At 36.4% G+C, this 20,714-nt stretch overlaps 1 protein-coding gene across 4 annotated transcripts in view; it reads right to left on the bottom strand.

Annotated features, from left to right (window-relative positions):
* Nucleotides 1-20,714, bottom strand: part of LOC115760238 (neural-cadherin) — a 120,460-nt gene that overhangs the window by 72,105 nt on the left and 27,641 nt on the right. For all 4 annotated transcript variants that reach the window (XM_030701492.1, XM_030701491.1, XM_030701494.1 and 1 more), the window contains exons 4-10: nucleotides 19,863-20,648; nucleotides 18,729-18,962; nucleotides 18,470-18,661; nucleotides 16,003-16,193; nucleotides 9,827-10,016; nucleotides 7,316-7,498; nucleotides 5,617-5,803 (exon numbers count right to left, since the gene is read on the bottom strand). In XM_030701492.1, the coding sequence (XP_030557352.1) occupies nucleotides 5,617-5,803; nucleotides 7,316-7,498; nucleotides 9,827-10,016; nucleotides 16,003-16,193; nucleotides 18,470-18,661; nucleotides 18,729-18,962; nucleotides 19,863-20,648 (1,963 nt within the window). The remainder of the gene's footprint in view (nucleotides 1-5,616; nucleotides 5,804-7,315; nucleotides 7,499-9,826; nucleotides 10,017-16,002; nucleotides 16,194-18,469; nucleotides 18,662-18,728; nucleotides 18,963-19,862; nucleotides 20,649-20,714) is intronic.

Below are 20,714 nucleotides of genomic sequence, written 5' to 3' on the forward strand. Positions count from 1 at the left end.
GGCAAACTTTTATTTTCCGTTTCAGCTTTGTTTGCGTTAACTTGGCTCGAGGGCAAATTTTTCTAACAAATTTTGTGCCACAAATAAAATCTCTTCTCTTGTTCATTAAATTTTTAAATGCTGTTTTTCATACAAAAGCAGCTGAATCTAGAGCTTAACTGCCGCATTTTGGATTTTCATCAAGCACATTTAGCTACGGGGTCTTAGCTGCAGACATATTGGAATAGAATCATAATACAATAAAAAGTATAACACGATAGTATGTTTAGGAATATATCTGTTAAGATGTCTTTAAAAGTAACTAATTTTAGTTTCGGTCAGATATTTCGTATCTAGAGATATGTATATCGTATTCAGATACATTTAAAAGTATAATATAATATAGAATATATAACTTTTGATATTTAATATTAAATATAATATATATACAATTTATCAAACATACCCAAAAAAATCGTTCTTTCATGTCTTGACTTTGTTAAAGTTTTTGAACGTACCTGCAAATAAAGAAGGACATTTTTTAATAAGTTCAAATTATTTAATTAGGCAAAAATTCTATAAAAAAAAACAAAATTGTCAAAATGCATTGATTAAAATAAAATTGCAAAATATTCAACAATGTATGTGTGTGTTTGCTTGTGTGTGTTTATCGGCACGCACACACACACGCAACTCCAATGCAGCATCGATCATAAATGATGAACTGCTTGCGGCATGCATCGTCCTTTCTAGCCAGACAAATGACCCCAAAGAGTCCAATGACTGATGACACGAAATTTACGACCTCTAAAAAGCAAGGCCGAATGCAATCGAAAAAACATTTAAGACCTGAGAATGGCAGAGTTTAAAGCCAAACCCAGAAAACTATTTGCAAATGCCAAAAGTAACCAAAAAGGCCAAGTGTCGCGGGGTTGTGGCAATAAACGGAATGTGCTTGAGGCACATGAAAACATTATCGGATATCGAAATGTGATATTAGAGAGAGGGCGAGCTAGAGAGAGCGCTAGTGAGATGGAGAGGGGGAGACCGTTAAGAGCATGGCTGAAATTGGTTATGGCTTTTGTTTGTTGCCGTACAACGCGGCTTATGCGTTATTGTTGGTATATATGTATAAATATGTATATACATCTATGAGTTTGGCCAGCCAGGCAATTTTTACGAGCCCCAACATTTTTTACGAGCACTTATTTCCGCCCCAGAAATTAGAGAAACTTCTATACGAAACATTTGATGCCCCGAAAAGGCCAACAGCCAACAGCCAACACAACAACAATGCCTAATAACAACTTCTTGGCCAAATGCGAAAGAGTTTAGTTTTGGTTTGCCCTTTGGCATTGGCTGGGGCTCGTTAAGGTTCCAGATATTCTGCTTGAAATTTATGATGTGTGTAACAACAATTGTGCATTGTTTACCATTGTTGTTGTTGTCGTTGTTGTTGTTGTTGTTGTTAGGCATTTTCAGTCAAGTGTCTCATGCAAATTTTGCTTATTTTTATATAATGCGATTTTTATGAGAACCAATTTTGATGGCCAGCCCCCCAGTTGAGCTAAAGAGCTTTCATTTGCATTTAGCAGTAGCTCAATTTTTCGATCAATTCGTCTTTATTGGAATATATTTAGTTGCCCAACATCGTGGTGTAACAAGCTAGTTGCAAAAATATTTATAATATTCCCAAACGAATGTGAAGGTTTCAATTGAAATATATTTTAAACATATTTTTTGTAGTCCCAAGAAAGCGCTCATTGAATTCTACGATTTTTAACAGTTTTGCGGTAATAGTATAATATATTCTTTTATATGCTCTGAATTTTACTTTCACCCTAAGTCCATAATCAAATGCATAATTAAAAATACATGTACAAAATGATGATAAAGAGTTTATTTGTTTTCGTAGGATTTGCAGCAAATTCCTTGAATTATTTTTAAGTATATTAACATTTTTCTGGCAGCAATAAATTTGTTTATGTATACATCTTCTGAATTCGGAACAAAAAAAAAACTCTTGCAAATATGTCTTTAAAATAACTCTTACATTGAATGTTGTGTAGCTCATATTTCTCTGACAGCAAAAAGCAAACATATATTGCATACATATATGCGTCTAGCGATAATTTATGCACATTTATTGTCGTTTACCCTGTGCTTGCTGACAGGTGAATCAGAACTGAAGAATTGGCTGCCCGACAGCCGCAGGGTTGCCAGAACCAGACGCAGACACAATCGCTCAATCGCCACAACTTAAAAATTCCAAATTTCTGCCATTTGTCATGTTTGTTTCTGCCTCTCCTCCACACTCAACGCCCACTCATGTTCATTGTTGTTGTTATTATGCCCGAGGGCAGACAGAGGCCGCATGGGTGAAGTCTGCTGTGAAATGTGGAACGTGCGGCGGCGTTAAGCCTAAAGGTATGCATAAATAAAAAAAGGGCACGTAGAGCAGATAACAAAGTCTAAACAAGCCATTGATAGCTGTATTTGTGGCTGTAAGTTACAGATAAACAGATACAAAAAGTCTTCTTGTTATTAAGCCAAATAATTTTGGCTAGCCTGCGATTTGACTTGTGATACAGATGGAACTTTGGCAAACAGAAGAGCGAAACGATTCAACTCTGTTGTGTCCAGGTATCGAACCTTTGAGCATTGCAATGAAACCGTATTTGATACCCATTCTAAAATACTTGACAAGCCAACCCAAAGCCAAACAATTGCAAAGGCAAACAAAGTCGCATTGTGAGCAAATGCAAGCGTAGGGAAGACCCACAGCAAGGACACAATCGGAACGCAATCAAATGAAGAGAGACCGAGTGAGAGTGATGGGTCGAGGGGGCGAGGGACGAGAAATGAGAAAATAGCTAACAAATGCAGTCAAAGCATGGCAAAAAGATAGAACAAGAACGAAAGCAGACAAATAGAAAAAATCAGTTTAAAGTGTTGACTATTCTCATCAATCAAGAAACAAAATCAGAAAAAGTATGCATCAATATAAATTATATTAAATTTAATTTAATCAAATCAAATTTGGAATTAGGAGTAAAATCCTCTCAATCTTAAGACTCGAAATTCGAAAGGCCTTTATATTTATAGCTGCTTCTTCAGATCGTTTCTTTAACAAATTTCAGTTAATTTGCAAAGATAAAATGCTATCATAATTCCTGGCTATCTGCCGCTCGAATTTCATGGCACACACTCCAAGCATTTAACAACTGTTTATAACTAGCTTATGAGAAACGGCGAACAGCTTACGTGCCTTTCGATACGGCTGCTACAAAATTGGCGGACCGCAAGCTGTTGCCACGCCTCCGCCCCCACCTGCTAGCCTCTCAGAGTCAGTACACACACAATGCACAAGTATTTGTTGCTTTTGAGCGAATATATGTATCAATATTTGTAAGCTTCGGTTAGTCCGACAACTGTTGTAATTTACATGCAGCCAACCACTCAACCGCCGAGCCCCTTCGCCGACAAAGTGCCGCAAACAAACAGAAAAACAGAAAAACTTTTTAATTTTCGTGCTCGCTTTTCATGGCCAAAAGCCTGTGACTGTGGACTCGTCGTTGCCGGCTTTGGCGCGTGTTGATTGCACATCATTTTCAATGTTGCGCGCGGAAAAGTATGCTACGCGTTTTTTTCCCACTCGTTTTCGCTTTTGTTTCCATTTAGCAGCGCTTATGTGCGGCTCAGCGACATATTAAACAATCGAAAAGCACTTGGCAAGGACATAAAAAAAGACAAGGAATACAACACAAAACGAGCAAAAAAATATATACATATATACCCAATGTATAGAAAATAGAAATATACAAAAAATGAGGAAAAAGTATAGCAAAGCACACAGAAAATTGATTGCCATTTCAGGGGCAATTTTTAATGAACAGCAAATACCGCGAACAACAATACGAGCCCAAAAATCAGTAAAGCTAAATGAAACACGAGAAAACTGCTGTTTGTCTATGTGTGTGTGTGCGCGTGTGTGTGCGTGTGCGTGTGGGTGTGTTATGCCATTTATACCAGCGCCTAATTGTTTATTTTTAGCGCACAATTTTAAGCGGCAAACACTTGTCACAGGCGCACAACGCATGCTAAATGGAACTGCTTTTTAGTTTATATATATTTTTATATATTTTTTAAGTTCCATCCCGAAATTAGAAAACCAGCAGATGGCCCTTGAATGTTTTTTAGTATATTCGACCATAACCAGGCTCAAATTGGAATGCTTAAAAGAAAAAGAAGCAGCATTTTGTGTTTTTATGTACATAAATAAAACCATTATGGAACTAAGCTGTATATGGATTTTAAAGAGAATTTTTTTAATAAAAGGCAAAGTAATAAACTGAAATAAAAAAATAATAAATAAATTGAATAAAAATTTAAATAATAAATTGAATAAAAAATACAACCTTACGAAAATACGCCGTAAAGAAAATATTTCAGTTGCAATTTAAATTCTATGATAAAAGAAAATATTTTCATGAAAAAACTTTCAACTTTAAACTAAACTTGAAATTTAATTAATTCCACGCATAATTTATTAACACAAGCAAACAGAAAACAGTTTTGCAGCAAAATTTGTGTAAAATTATTACGCTTATGTGAATGCTAGAACATTTTTTAAAAAAACTATTTCTTGGATTTCTTCAGTTTTTGACAAACATTTTTTGGCTTCAAAGTGTTATTAATTAAAAATCAATAATATTATATTCAAATGATTTACTTTTTATTGCATGGAAATGTGTTATTTGTTGATAAGAAGAAGCTATGGCCATATTCGCAGTGCTCATAAACAAATTGAAGTGTCTCTGTCGTTTTTCAACACTGAACCGCTCAATATCTATTAACTGAACAATTTCAAATAAAACGCATTTTGTGGCTGCTGCTGCTGCTGCTGCTGATGCTGATGATATTGGCTTGCAACTGTTTTTCGTTAAATGCAAATTTATTTGCCAACAGCAGCCCGCGAATGTGGGCAACTGCGTGTCCAATAAAAGCCAAAATGCACTCGCCTAAATACACACACGCACACACACACACACACACACACACACACAGGCACACACACCAGCCACAGCCTGTGACCTATTTGGGTTGCCCACGTGGTCAATATTTGTCGTAGATATTCGATTTGGGATGCTGCAAACACGCTGCGCTCAAATGCAAATAGCCAAAATGTCAGCAACAGAAACAAAAACAAAAAAAAAAGAAAAATGAGAAGAAAACCTATTGCCAATTTCGGTTGACTAGCAGTATGTTTAGCAACAACAGCAGCTGGCTAAAAGCTCTTGGCTTCAATATATTAAAGGGCATATAATTCATATGTGGATAAATACATAAACATATTCTAGTCGGGCCCTCTTTCGCTGGAACTAAATATGAGAAATAGCTTAATCAAATTTCTAGATATCGCTACAGTTACTTTAAACACAGCTGACAATCGGTTTCAATACAAAAACACACAAGTATTTAAATTTCTCTAGCCCAACGAAGTCAAAGTTTCATTCAGTGTACCCGAAAATTTACATAAAAGCTTAAATGAACATTTTAACGATAGACGAACACCAGCGCCAATCGACAGGTTCGGCATTTGGTGGAAAACGAACAGGGAATTGTTGGGGCACTTACCTGAATTGGGTCCATTGCTGTTCGGCCGCGCAGAGGGCGCACCATCGCGTGCCTCTACCTCGAGGGCGTAGGCGCCCTTCTTCTCCCTGTCGAACACGGTTTTGGTGAAGATTTCGCCGCTTTGCAAATTAATTTCAAAAAATTCTTTGCCCTCGTTACGTGGCGAGTCGACGATGTAGTAGTAGACCTGCAAGTACATGCAGCACATAAACGTTAGACAAAAAAAATAAAAAAAAATAATACAATTTTGTTGACAAATCAAAAATTGTCAGGAAGTTAATTAAAACATGTCGAGTTCAAAGAGGAAATTGCCAAGAATTTAAATCAAGCGAAAACTGCGCAGCTTTTAAATACTGTCAGGCATATTAAAGGGGCGCTAGCTGCTGCTAATGATAATGATGATGATGATGTTAATGATAATCAGACGCCCCGTCTTGCAACAAATTCGTCGTGCCTGTATAGCTGCGGCTATAAATGAAAAACGCTAATTAGTGCGGACATTTTGCGCGTACATGCAAATTACTTGGCTGCAGGACACGAAATGTGGCCAAGAGAATAGCCAACATCGCCATGGCCAGTTAGCAGTTACCAGTTACCAGTTACTATTTACCAGTTACCCATTACCCATTACCCATTACCATTTACCATTTACCAGTCAGGCAAGTACCATATTATTATAATCGCGAGTATAGCTTCGGGCCTTGGTGTCCCTTTCACGTCCTGCCCTCAAGGTCTGCTGTCAGACGCATAAAGCAAGGCACAGACTGTGGGTCGCTTTTTGTCTTCCTCTTTTTTATCTTCTTAGTTCTCGGTTTTTTTTTTATTTTCTTGACTTTTTTTTGCCTTGTGCTACACGCTTTGAACTTTCACTAAGGGCTTAGTGTACTTAAGAGCATGTGAAAATACTGCAGCACAAAAAAAGAGTGGCAACTCTTTGACATTTATAAGCTCAGCTGCCAGATGAGCCAAAGGCGACGGAAGCGGCAAAAAAAAAAAATTAAAAAAAAAACCAAATACAATTAAAAAAAAGGCGTACTGCTCCAAAGAAGTGAAACATTATTAAATTCTTGCGGTTAGACTGCAGATTTTTGATTTAAAGCAGAACTTTTGTTTCTTTTAAAGATTTGTATGTTAAGTTTTGCTCTTCAAATTCAGTGGCCAGAGCATTTTCTGTTAAATCCAACTAGGCCATTTAAAACACTCGCATATTGTTAACAGTTAACACCCTGTAATGTTTACATGCACTTAACATTACCGACTGTTAATGAATTGCATTAAATAATGTTATGTTAACATTTACATAACATGGTCAACTGCTAAGGAACTGTGTTAAGTCTAACTTGGCTAAAGATAAAGATAACTTGGCTTGGATAAAGAAAACACTGAAAGTAATGTAATGTTAACGTGTACTTAACATGCTTAACTGTTAAGGCACTAGAAATTCAAGCGTTTTACAGCACATTAAGCAAATGACGCTTTAAACTTTGGCCCCATCCACATTGGCAAACCCTTCTCTGTGTCGCTTTTTTGTGTCGCTCGCTTCATGCTTCACCCAGTCATTCATTTGCCAACAATCGGCTGGCACTTCCGCAGCTGGCGTTGCTTAACTCGCTACGTGCCACAGCCCTCATCATCGTATCTGGCAGGGTAAAAGGATGCGCTACCTTCACTCAATTTATTCGCGCTCGGCATTGCTCACCTGATTATTTGGGAATGTGCCATCCTTGTCAATGGCATTCACTTGTGTCACTTTGGTGCCAATCGGTTCGCCCTCCAGCACCGTTTCCTGTTCGCGTTCGGTGAATAACGGTATTTCGTCATTAACATCCTCGAGCATTATGTAAACGGTCGCTTCCGATGCCAATTGCTGGGCGCCGTTGTTCTGTAATGTTGCAAAAAAGAAGAAGAAAGAAAAATGCAAAAAAGCGAAAATTGTAAATTCTGCCACTTCAAATATTTAAAAATGTAATTTAAATTTTGTCCACATGTCCACACTTTTAATTAGTTCATAATATACGTACGCAATATGTACAAATATTTTTATTCTTGATTCACAAATGAAATAATTGAACACATTTTTATTTAAATATGCCAAGCAACGATTGCGATGGCAAAAAAAAAAAATATGCATTTGCATGTAATAAAAAGGAAATTCTCACGCCGGAATTCTGTCAGCAAAGCAGTAAAATATTTAATGTCATTAATTTTAAACACTTTTTTATTTGAATTTCTTTAAATCATTTTTTTTTTTCGGCTTGCTCCTAAAGTTATTTTAATGTGGTAACTTTTTGATCATGTTAAACAGAGAATTGATTGATTGAGGAAAAGCTATCAATCAACACATCGTTTGCCTTATTATGCAATTGATTAGCCTCCTCTCGCAATGAAGCCAATTGCTGTGTTATCCACAATTTTCATTGTATTTGCCAATGAACCGCAGTCGGCCCAAGGGAATAACCAAGCCCTCAATGCCTGTAGTAATAATCATGTTTATTTGCTTGTATTTTGTATATTAATCAAAGATATGTCTATATGTGAAACATTTGTTTACAGTGAATGACAGCACATAAAACCCAATCACAGGGCGATGCGCGAGTGCAAGGGAGACAAAGAGAGATGTGGCAGAAAGTGAGAGCAGAGCTAATTCCAAAATGAATTATTTATTTTTGCCATCTTGTTATTGGGTAAATATGTATTTGCTAGTTTGCTAGTTAATTAGAGTCTGCAGGCAGCAGCAAAATTTGACAACGTTTCGATTAGGCAATCGAACTATTTGCTGAGGGATTTGCATAAATACACAAATCTCGAATATCAATTGAGCGTGATGCTTCAAACTTGCCGCACAAACAAGTATATGGGCAATGATATATAACAGGCACTGTTAGAAACTATATATCGAATTTAACTAAATTTGCAACACAAGTGATTTTCATTTCATAAATTGTAAGCTTAGCTGTGAGTGTACAAGTGTTGGGTAACATGAAACGATTTTTCATGGTTGAGTGGCAACAACACGTGAATTTCTCGATGACTGTTAACATGACGCCTATTAACATGACGCTTGCTAACATGAAGTCTGTTAACATAACGAATAACAGGCCGATGTGTATTTATGTAAACTCGCTCAACTTGCAACATTTAATTTGAAACATTCAATAAGCACATATACTCTACATTTTTAGTTCAAATATTTAATATATATTTTAAATGCCTTTCGAAGCCACGACAAACATTTGTAGTTAACCGCAAAACATTTTTAAAAAATGTTATAAATTTTTTAATTAACATTTGATATTATTTTGAATTTATTTATACATGGGCAGTGACCGCAAAACTCTTTTAAAAATTAATATGAATATTTCGTTGACATTTGTGCTGCGGCAACAAAAAAGGACAACAACAATCAGCGCTGTGTTGTGCATTAGATTTGCTATGTGGGAAAAAAAGAAAATACTAATGAAATGTCGAGGGATATTTAATTAGCTGCATTAAATGTGAATGCAATTGCATTTTAATAGCAAACACACACACACACACACACACACACAACAATAACAAATGTATTTGTGTGCTTGGCCTTTGGGGGCAACGGGCACATCATTTGTGGCATTTGTTGCTGCAGCGCCTCGCCAGTTCTGGTCATGTTTAATTTATCGAGCAGCTGCAACAGTTTGTCAATAATTTTAGCATAGCTGAATGGTCGCACTAATGAGCTGCACTGCAGATAGAGAGAGCTTGAGCTAAAACTTGGGCACTGCTTGAAATTCAATTGAGAAACGCAACGAACTGACAGCCAGTCAATCAGCTGCTCGATTGCCACATGACAGAACTAAATCAAGCTGAACTCTGTTCACAGTCAAATTGCTTAGCAGGCGCTCTGCATTTGCATGCTGTGAAGCGAGGGGCTAGACACGGGCACGGACACGGGCGAGGGCGAGGTGGCCTCAAAGTCGCGCAAGTAATTAAAACTTTTCAAATAAAATAATTACAAACGTATTTCGAAGACATTTTCAAATGCAAAAGTCAAACACACGCGCCGCCATCAGCTCAAGCTGAGCGCTTAATTGAGCGCAGCACAACTTGAAAACTTGAACAACTTTGTAGATTTTTTGGCTTTTCCGCTATTTTCCTAAGTTATTTTATTTATTTTTTTTTGGATTTGTTTAGGCAAACGATTTACAAGTTTTAATTGAAAACTGTTCACACTTACCTCCACACGTATGGTTAAATTGTATTCCTTGATGCTCTCATAGTCCAGCGGATGATTGACCTTTATATCGGCCCAGGTGTCACCATTGTCCGGTCTCTGTTGCAGATAGAACGTATGAAACTTGTTCGTCTGTGCCGTTGACCCAGGCATTAATCTATAGAAAACCGTCGGATTGCCCTCAATGCCCGAACTGCAGACGTTGGCGGCAGGTGAAAAAATTATTAAGTATATATTAGTAATGGCTTTGGTTGGCATTCATTTATAGAGATAGTTGTTAGTGTAGAAAGAGTTCAACTACATGACATGGGTTATTTATAGAAATTATGAGTATATGTTACAGATTTTGAAATACTTTAAACTTTTTCAAAAAACAAACTATAAAGTATTTAGTTAGATGATCATAAAATATGTATTGAGAAGCATCAAGAATTTGTAGAATTCTTGAAATGCTCTTGCAAAAATTAACAGTAAGTTGTAGAAGCTAAATGAAGTTTACAAGATATGTGAGTGACACGCACACACACACACGCACTCATACACACTCACTCGCGCACACGCATGCGACATATCAAAATACAAAAATTTGATTTATGACACAAAAAAAAAGCAAAAATGTATTTTCAAGACTTTCGATTGCTTCACACAAAAAAAAAGCAAAGTATTGCGCCTCAAATTGGAGAATTTCCTTTTTGCGAGCGTCTTTCGTGCAAATATAAACCAAAAGAAATAACAGGAAGAGCCAAGAAAAACTCTCAGCTCGAAACGGAAACGCAACAGAAGAGAAAAAGAAAAGACGGCGACAAAAAAAAAAATGGCTTCAAAACATTTAATTGCCATTCGAGTGTCAAAAAGTTGTTGGACTGAATTCTAGACTGGTTAGCTCTGGCGAGGAGAGGTGGGCGGGGTGTGTGGAGGTATGGATTTTGGGGGAAGTATACACGGCCGGCAGATGATTGTTTGCTTTTTGTGTACAGTGGGCGAGGCGCAGATAATGAAAAACAAATTAGGCTAAAGAAGCAAACAAACAAAAAATAAATTTTATTTGCACTTGGACAACACTTGCAGCTGACAGAAAAGCGACCAAAATGGAAGTAAAAAAAAAATACACACGGAAAAGCAAAGAAAAACTTTGGAGGCTGCCCTAAAAAATTGCAAGAAATCTGTCAGACTGCGCAAAATTGTTGCTGCCAAGGGCGAGCGCCAAAAATAAATATGATGTGGAAAGGACAAGGCGGATATATATGGCAAAAAATCGGTAGCAAAAAAATGGGGTGAGGTGTTTTTTTCTTTGGTTCGGTTCGGGATTTGCTTTTGGTTGGGAATAATTTGTGAATTGCATGAAATGTTTTCCTTCGTTTTCGCTGTGAGTGTTCTTTTGTGTATTATATATATTTATATATATATATGTGTATATATTGGTATCGTTCGTTTGTATTGCAAAATCAAAACTAATTTTGTGGAAACATTTTCAGTGTATTTTGTGTATTTATTGAATTGGTTTTCTGAGCACTTGGGTTTTTAATTTAACGAGAATAATACGCCTGGTTTGCAGTTAACGCCTAATTGCTATGACTATCTATATATAGTAATTCAAGGCTAGTTGCTAAAATATAGAATACATATAACGTCAAATGGAAAGTAAACTTAAGGCAAAAAAAGTAGAAACCTTGCAATCGAATCAGTCCGATAGCGCAATACTCAGTTCACAGTGTGATAAAACCTTCATATAGATCGAAACAACTTTGTACTGCAAAACTGTAAGCCCAAGACAAAGGCTTTTCAACTGTGTCATAGGGAAATAAAGATTTGTGTACTGTTGGGCTTAAATTTGAGAGGAAACAATCTTTGGAGATCATTAGTAGTCGACGTTCTAAGCTAATGAGTAGATCTAAAACTGTGGAAGATTTAGTGTACATACAGGTATATGTATATGCCTGGTAGGCATGGCAAAAAAATCCTAAAATATTATCTAAAACAGGTTAAATAGAGTCTAAAAAGCGGACTGATCGAACATTTTCACAAAGCCAATATACTCCCGTTTACTTACTGAACAGAGTATTATTCTAACATATTATCCAAGACAGCTTAAATAAAGTTAAAAAAGCGGACTGATCAAACATTTTCACAAAGCCAATATATTCATTTTTACTTACTGAACAGAGTATATTTATACACTCAATAAGCAGTATAACACTTTAGACTACAGCTTCTATGCGGCTAACATTTATCGTTAAGTTCTGCTGTTAAGTGTGACCCTAGTTTTTTACCTTAACGCGCATCGCTGTTGTTGTGGTTGTTGTTGTTCTTGTTCTTGTTGCCTGCTTAAATGCATGTTACACTCGGCAAACACTTGACAGTGTGCGCATTAAGCGCAACAACAGCAATACCAACAACAATGACAAACAACGACAACAAACACATTTATTATGAGATACGCGCACATGAAAACGCAGCCCATGTTGTTCCGCCTGCACGCAGCTTCCTCTGGCAGACGGCTTGCTTAATAGCATCTTGGCTATACAAACACTCGCACACGCACACACAAATATATATCTATTTTATATATATATATATATATGGAGTAATATAAAAAGTTGACAATTTTGTGCTGGGACAAGATAATTGCAAAAAGGAATAAAACGAAACACAAGTAAAACAAGTAAAGTAATAACAAACAGAAAAGTAAGAAAATAAAAAAACGTATTTTACACGAGCTCAGCGTAACGTAAGAAAACCGAAACGTCGTAACGTAAGCCCAAGCACGTTTAATAGTTGGCAATTTCCTAAATACTTAGCATATAAATGAAATTTACTTAGAGAGCACTAAACTAACTGTAGCAAGGTGGATGCAGTTGGTGCAATAATTTGTGGTCGCTGCGCTACGGTGCGTATGTGCAATATGCGGCAGCAGCGCGTTTGGGTTAAGAACGCTTTAAGTGCATTGCTTTTAGTGCTAACAATAAAAAAAAATTAAACAAGTAATAAAAAATAAAAGAAAGGAAAATGGGGACTAGGGAAAAAGTACTGACTGCCACTGGCCACAAACTGACGCATAATTAAAACGTCAGAGCCATGTGGTTGGCTTGCCACGAAGATACAACTCTATTCGTTATGTTAATGCTGCCCTGAGAGAGAGAGGGAGAAAGAGAGAGAGAGAGAGATGAGAGGGAGAGAGAACAGGCGAAGAAGCGTACTGCAAGCCAAAAGTCATTTAAGTGCGCTACTTCAAGTTCTTAATTGCAATTATGAAAAACAAAACTTTATTTAAATAAACTTTACATTCGGAAGCCCTGGCCATCTCTCAGGTCTATGATCATTGCATAATATGAAAAGTACTTGTATATGGACTGGGCATGGGTCAAAGTGGTTTTGGCCAGGTAATTTAAAATGCAGCTGGCGGCTCATCAACAGTGAAGGTCATCAAGTAGTGGCAATTGTGGCCACCCACGTTGGGCGCCAGCAACTGTATTAACATAAAATACTTGCTAGTCGCTGCAACATTTGACCCCAATTTAAATTGGAATCGTCAGCTTATCAGCAAAGGTCATCAAGCAGCGGGAATTGCATTTCATTAAACTAAACTTAACTTAGCACACGTTGAGCGCCAACGGTTTATTTACATGAAATACTCGCTACATATTAGTTATTAACCCCCAAGCTTCTTATGCTTATAATAATGTGATTATTCATACGTTCATATCGATTAATATACAGCTTTTGAGGAGTTAAAACTTGGTTTTGTACTCAGTCTATACAAAAATAAAAAATTGTGCATTTCGTGTGATTTGTGCGGATTTCTAAGTTTGGGGAATGTGTTTACTGGTGCTTGTGGTTTGAGTGCAGCATATAGAGTGATGGGATGATAGGGATGACAAGGGGAACTATGACTCGTTGAGAGTACGAAAATGAAATTTAATTGAAATAGATTAATATTCAATTCAATTGATTTTCACACTCTCAAGAGCACTCTTAGAGATTTGCCTAAGAGATTAGACTAAATATCTAGAACAACATTCAGAACACACGTAAAAAAATATTGACAACTACGTGAAACAACACCAAAAACCGAAAAATGACAATGAAAATGATTGATTTTTTTTTTTTTTTTTTTTGATTTGATTTGTTTACAAGAACTAAAACTGAACACCTAGGAAAATATGTAAATATTAATGTAGCTTATCAAAAGTAACTAAGCAAAATGGTATGGCAATTTTCTTATAGTGAATTTTTATTTTTGATTTTGTTTGTTTTGTAAAACATTGCACTAACAGACCTGGCTTTGATCGAGACGACTTTGCCGCCAACGGGCATATTTTCCTTGACATAGATCGGCCCATAAACGGTATGGTCCCAAACGGGCGGATTGTTGGCACGATCGACCACATCGATCTGTACTTCGACCGTACGCGATAATGGCGGATAGCCCTTGTCTTGGGCCATCGCCTCTAATTTGTATGTCTCGCGCTGTATTTTGAATACATATTCATTTTTGGTTTTTGTTTATTCAAAAAAGACAAGCACGTTTCAAAATCAAGCGAGCATTGGCAAAAAGACAGACGCGTCGTTAAAGTTTAGGAAAAAATGCAAAATACAAAAAAAATTTTAGTTTTAAAAAAAAAACTCAGTTTTTAGTTGTTGGAAAACAAAATGAAGCAACAGGTTTTTTTTTTCGAAAAATCAAAAGTTTGAATACACGTAACCAACACCTTATTTATGTGGAAGTATACAGCCAGCATTAAAACTTAAAAATCAAAATTTTAGAAACTGTAAAGGTTTCTTTGTATCTGTTTATGCCTTGTTTTTTAAAAGGTATTGTTTTTTCTCGCAGTGCAAATTATTTTTTCTAGTTTATTTCTATTTTTATGAAATAAAGTCTCGACCCTAGCCTTCAAAATGTAAACAAACAAAAATGTTGTTGCTGTTCTGGACAGTAACTGAAAATCGCATACATATTATAAATAATTGGCTTGAGCATAGATACAAATATATAATTGTTATTTATATAGTATTTCAGATATGATAGAAACTAAATGCATAACAAATGAAACTTAAAAAGGGCTTTGTGCATTTCGAGTAGTACAATTTTTATAGCATACTTTTTATTTTATTTTTTTTTTTTTGAATATGTTTTTATTTAATTTGTTCTTTTTCGACTATTGCTTTTTAACATTTTTGAACACTTTGTGAATATATATATATAAATATGTTTTCAGTTATATTGCGTATTTACCTTGTTGTTTCCTAGTTCTTAAACTAAAACTGCAACCGTGTATAAAATACATTTTTAATTAGATACTCAATTTCCCAATTAAAACCAACACCGAATTTTGTGGCAACGAGACTTCACAGTTATTTCAAGCATTTTACCGTGTGTTTTTGGGTTTGTTGACTGAGAGGGGGGAGAGAAGTCAGAGTATTGGGTAAGCGATTCCAATGGGTAATGTGTAAGGTGGGTGAGAGTTGCAGCAAAATGCAAAAGTACCCGACAACCGTCTTTATTAGGTTGGCATACAAAAAGTTTGCTCAAAACAAACACCAACAACAGCATTAGAAATTTGTTTATCACAATTTAAAGACATTTTTTTTAGACATTTTTTCGAATGTGTCAAATAATTTGAATTTTTTTTTGTTTGACATTGTTGATGGTTGAAAAAAAATGTTGAGCTTTTACGATAGACCACAAAAATATTGTATCGTAAAATTTTAGTTAAAAATGTAAACGTTATGTTAGACGAGAGACAGTAACAGAAAGAGACCGTATGTTAAATATACTTGTACTGGCAAGCTTAAAGCTATGTTCGTTAAGTGAGCGAAGTTTCGTTAAGCGAGTACATTTCGTTCGTTGAGCACATTTAGCCAAGACACAGTTTGCCACTGTTAGCTATAACATAGCAATGTTAATGTTATGTATGTAAAAATCTTACTCAAACGAATGCAACTCGATGAAACGAATTCAAACTCGGAAGCTTATGCCTATGTTAGCCAAAATGCTGTTACATTTCAAAAAAAAAAAAAAAGAAGAAGAATAACTAACTATGTTAAGCTCACAGCTGTTAGGCTTTGTTGTTGTTAGAAACTTCAACTTGCTTCATTTACTTAGTATGTATGAGTTAACTGAGGTAGTACTTAGTTTTTGTTTGTTGTGTAGTGTAGTGTAGTGTATTGGCTATACAAACCTTGCCTTAACCGATGTTACAACCGTACCCACAGTTACATTCTCGCGAATATGGATCGGCCCATAAATGCTCTTATCCCAAATGGGCGGCTTATTATTGCGATCGACGACATCTAACTCAACATCGACATCGGCATATGAGGGCGGGTCGCCACGATCTGAGGCGCGCACGCGCAGGCGATAACGATCGCGCTGTTGATTGATCGATTGAGTTTTGATTGATTCATTGATTGAATATGTGATATGTAGCAGTGATATAGAGTCAACAGCCAAATGTTAGCCGATATGTTAAAAACGCGTTGTTTGTTAGTGTGGGTCGTATTTGGTTTGTGTATCGGGTTAACGTTGTGTGCATATTACGTTACGATTACGTATTTGAATGGCATCGTTGTCGTTACAGATTAACAGTTTATGTTTGAAATTTAGTATTTCATTATAAATATATATAAATTATAAGTGAAATGAAAATGAAAAATCAATACTTAGAAATCAAGTAAATGTTTTGGAAGGAATTAAAATAAAGCTTTTACAAGGGATAAGCAAGGATATGTAACGTACAGGCGGGCTTTACTTGGGAGATTTAAGACAAACATATTTAAATTAGTTTAATTGGTATGGGATTTTATTTAAATTTATATTTTGCATATTTTGACGAGACTATCTCTTGCTTTGGTTAAGAGAAACTGAGAACAATCTGATGAAGTGTGTTGGAAAATGTACGTTGAAGAATTGCTCACTAAAAGGACTAGACAGATTTTATTTTAGTACTTGTTTGGAGTTCCCTTGAAAGATGCCAGCTAAAACCAGATATATAATGATTATGTACAACATGAAGTATTCAGTATCTGTGCGAGCACAGAAAGTTAGTTTCATTTTGAGGTTAGCTTACAAATTGGTGAGCAAATCGATTTGTTGCCGGGTTAGCACAGTATAACAGCAAATTATAACAGACACTTCATTTAGATTTATGTATTTTAGAAAGATTCGATTACTTACAGGATAACAACCCTAAATTGTTGACAACAGTATCGATAACAGTATCGATAACACCATTTCATATGTAAATAGGAAATTAAAAAGAAACAGAAACATTAACTCGCCTCAATTAGCTGAACTCGCACATAATTTTAAAATTATACAAATAAAACATTTTAAAAGGTGCAGTTAAATTATATATTAAATTAACGTCGCCTGCTATCATATAGATGTTTTGATGTTTAATTATATCAGAAAAAAAAAAAATATGAAAGTTGCACACGCATTTTCCATGGGCATGCGAAAATGCGCACAACAAAATGTTTACATTTTTCATGAATATGATTATTAAAAATGATTAGCTAAAATCAAAAAATTCAAATATATTTGCAGCTGTCAGCAAGAGACCTTCAAAAATTCGCATAGTCTCGACAAAAATGTAGGTTTTTTTTTATATTTATATGGATTTGGGTTTGTTGTTGGGATTTTGTAGGGTTAGCAAAAAGTAGAGTAAAAAAAAAAAAGTTGGCATACAAAATCAAGCTACATTTGAAAAAATTGTTATGTAGTTTTATGATTTGTTTTTAAAAGATTTTCTTTTTTTTAGCCATCAAAAATTGCACAACGATGCTCAAAAATAGGCGTGATCGTTTTTGTAAGGGGCTAGTTTATAAAACCTGTGTATTATTTGTTTTTTTTTTTTTACATTTGCTTAAGCCTAGAAACCTAACACCACAAAAATAAAAGCAGCAGCTGGCAGTTAAAAGCTTTTTTTTACATAATGCTCCATTTTGTCCAACTAAATTTACCCGGCGTACCCATTATAATACCTTGTGTATTTTCGTTGTGTTTTTGTTGATTTGTTTCAAAAAATGTTAAAAATCAATTCGCTTGGCATTTTTACTTATTTGCAAGTTTTCATTTTTGGGCCAATTACGCACTATAAACTAAACAAAAAAAAAAGTACAAATAATAGAAAACTAACTAAAAATAGTACACAAAAGCGCTTATATATATGGCATATATGGCATTTCTTATATGTAGTTTGCGTGATATTTTAGTATCTCTCTCTTCATTTCGAATGTGACAAAAAAACTTGCACTGCTTTTCACATCGAATTCGTTTTGGGCTATCAATAAAAAAAGGAAAAAATCAATTGATAGCCGTCCTAAAAATTTTGCGGAAGGGCTTTGCACAAAGTCTCTTAAACAAAAGAAAGGTGCAGTTGAAATAATAATTAGAACTGAATGCTTAAATTTCTGCTAGCTAGCAGGCCGCGATAACTCTGACTTTATGAAACTCTGGCAGCGCTAAGCGCTTCAGTTTTGGATTGTTAGTTAGTAAAGGAAATGAAAATATTTTCAATTTTCTTTTCATATTGTTTTGTTTTCTCTTTTGTAAGTACAAACATAAAACTTGGTTAATTGGGTTCGCAAACTTAAGAAATGGTAACAAATGCAAGAACATGTTAGAATGGGAAAACAAACACTTACGTCAAGCGGCTTCTTGAGCACTATCCAACCAGATTCGGCTTGTATATCGAAATATTCCAGATCGTTGGGGTTGAAGGGCGCGCTCAGGCTATAAACAATGGCGCCATTATTGTCCGCATCCTCATCGGAGGCCGAGACGCGCAGTATGTTGGTGCCAATGCTGGCATCCTGTTTAACATTCTCCACATATTTCTGCAAGGGAGTGGAACAAACATTAAATCTACAATCTACAATTGAGCTTTCAGCTAGGGTAGCTCACCTGACGATCGAATAGTGGCGGATTATCATTTACATCGGTTATCTCCACGGTAAAAGAGCAGACACCCTCCAGGCTGGGATCACCCTGATCAGTTGCCTTTACCGTCACGGAGACGAATTTACCATCGTCGCCCTCACGATCGAACACTTTGTTGGTGGACACTTCACCAGTTTCCTCGTCCACTGTGAATTTGGTGCCCTTCTGATTCGGTTGCTGTACAATCGAGTATTTAACCTGACGGGCGACAAAGAACATGCAAAATTACTTAATGATTGACACAATTGTGATTATAGCCTCTGTGAGGCGTTGCCACACCGGCGCACGACATGCAACATCGCTTGCCTGGCTTTTTTAAGTGCATTGAACTTGAGCGTGGCAACTCTGTTCAAAATCTTGACACGAAATCTCTCGCACTCGCGCCACTAATACTATTTGGCATAAACGTGCTGGTGAATGGCCCAAAAGTCACAAACCTCTAATTAAGAGCAGGCAATCATAATTGCTGCTTTAAAAAAAATGCACCACTTTTGGCCAAACAAAAACTATTGGGGGTATTCAAGCACTATAAATTGCTAAAGGACGAAATTACTTTTAAATATTTAAATTATATTTTGTGTATATATGTTATGATAATATTGTTGTTCTACATTTTTGCTTTGTATTTTGTACGTTTTCAAGTGAAACTTTCGATGGCGACTATCGGTTATTTAAGCTTTGAAGTTTTCCAGCTCTAAAAGGCTATTTTCGACTATAAATTATGGGAATGATTATGCGTTAGTGCTTATTATCGACACTATCGAATATCGTCTAGTGTTGGAAAGCGATTGATATTGTCAGTGCTGCAGACGTTTCACTTCTAAAACACGCAACATTCTCTAGGTACACTAAACGATTATTCTATTTATTGAGTGTATTATCAAAATATCAAAATGCTGCAAAACACAATCGTATGCGTTGAGAAACTATCGTTCATTACAATTAACGACTTATTGTGTAATCGAAAAATGCAAATACTGCTTTGCTATCGATAACACCGATTTATTGCGACTTTCTATATTATAAGCTATCGCAGCAATAATGTCGATTTTGGGCAAATATATTTCATAAATATTGAGTTTCAAGCTGCACGCTTACCTGTCCATTGACGCCCTTGTCCTCATCGGTGGCCACAACCTTAATAACTGGACTGCCATTGGGTGCACCCTCCTCCACCTTGGGATAGTAGGTGCCGCAATCCTTAAACACCGGCTTATTGTCATTGACATCGGTGATAAAGACGACAACGACAGCCGTTGAGGTGTGTATGGTCTGATCGCCGTTGACACAACAGGAACCATCATCCATGGCGGTCACATTCAGCTCGTACTTGTCGCGATCCAGTGAAATGGCCTTGTTATGCAGCCGTATGACACCTGTGATGTCCTCGATGACAAACTGGCCGGAGGAGGTGCCGCCGCCAACGAAACCGAAGCGCACATTATCGCCATCCTTGTCGGAGGCGACCACAGTGGTTACCAAAGTATTCGGACCGGCATTCTCGTCCACATTGGGCGTGTAGACCTGTTGTGAGAACTTGGGCTCCTCGTCGTTCTTGTTCTTGGTATAGACACGCACGGTTGCGGTGCCCGACTTGGCCGGCTCACCCTTATCCTTGGCGGTGACAATAAACTCATAGTAGGCATTGTTGTTGTCCGCATCGAGCTGCTTGTTGTTCACAATGATGCCATTGGAGTCGACAGCGAAATGATCATCCGAGACAAGATACTCAATCTCAGCATTGGCGCCCGAATCGGCATCCATGGCCTTAACGCGCAATATGCTAGTGCCCAGCGGTATATCCTCGTCCACATTGTGCGCCTGATAATCGGGCAGCTCAAACTTGGGCGCATTGTCATTGACATCCGTGACGCGTATGGTGAGCTGCAGTTGAAGGATATATTTTTATATTTTTTTTTCTTGATGGGTGAAAATAGTATGTTGTTTATT

Source organism: Drosophila novamexicana, unplaced genomic scaffold (assembly GCF_003285875.2).
Source record: "Drosophila novamexicana strain 15010-1031.04,08,12 unplaced genomic scaffold, DnovRS2.1 tig00000387-arrow-pilon, whole genome shotgun sequence".
NCBI classification, from domain to species: Eukaryota; Metazoa; Arthropoda; class Insecta; order Diptera; family Drosophilidae; genus Drosophila; species Drosophila novamexicana.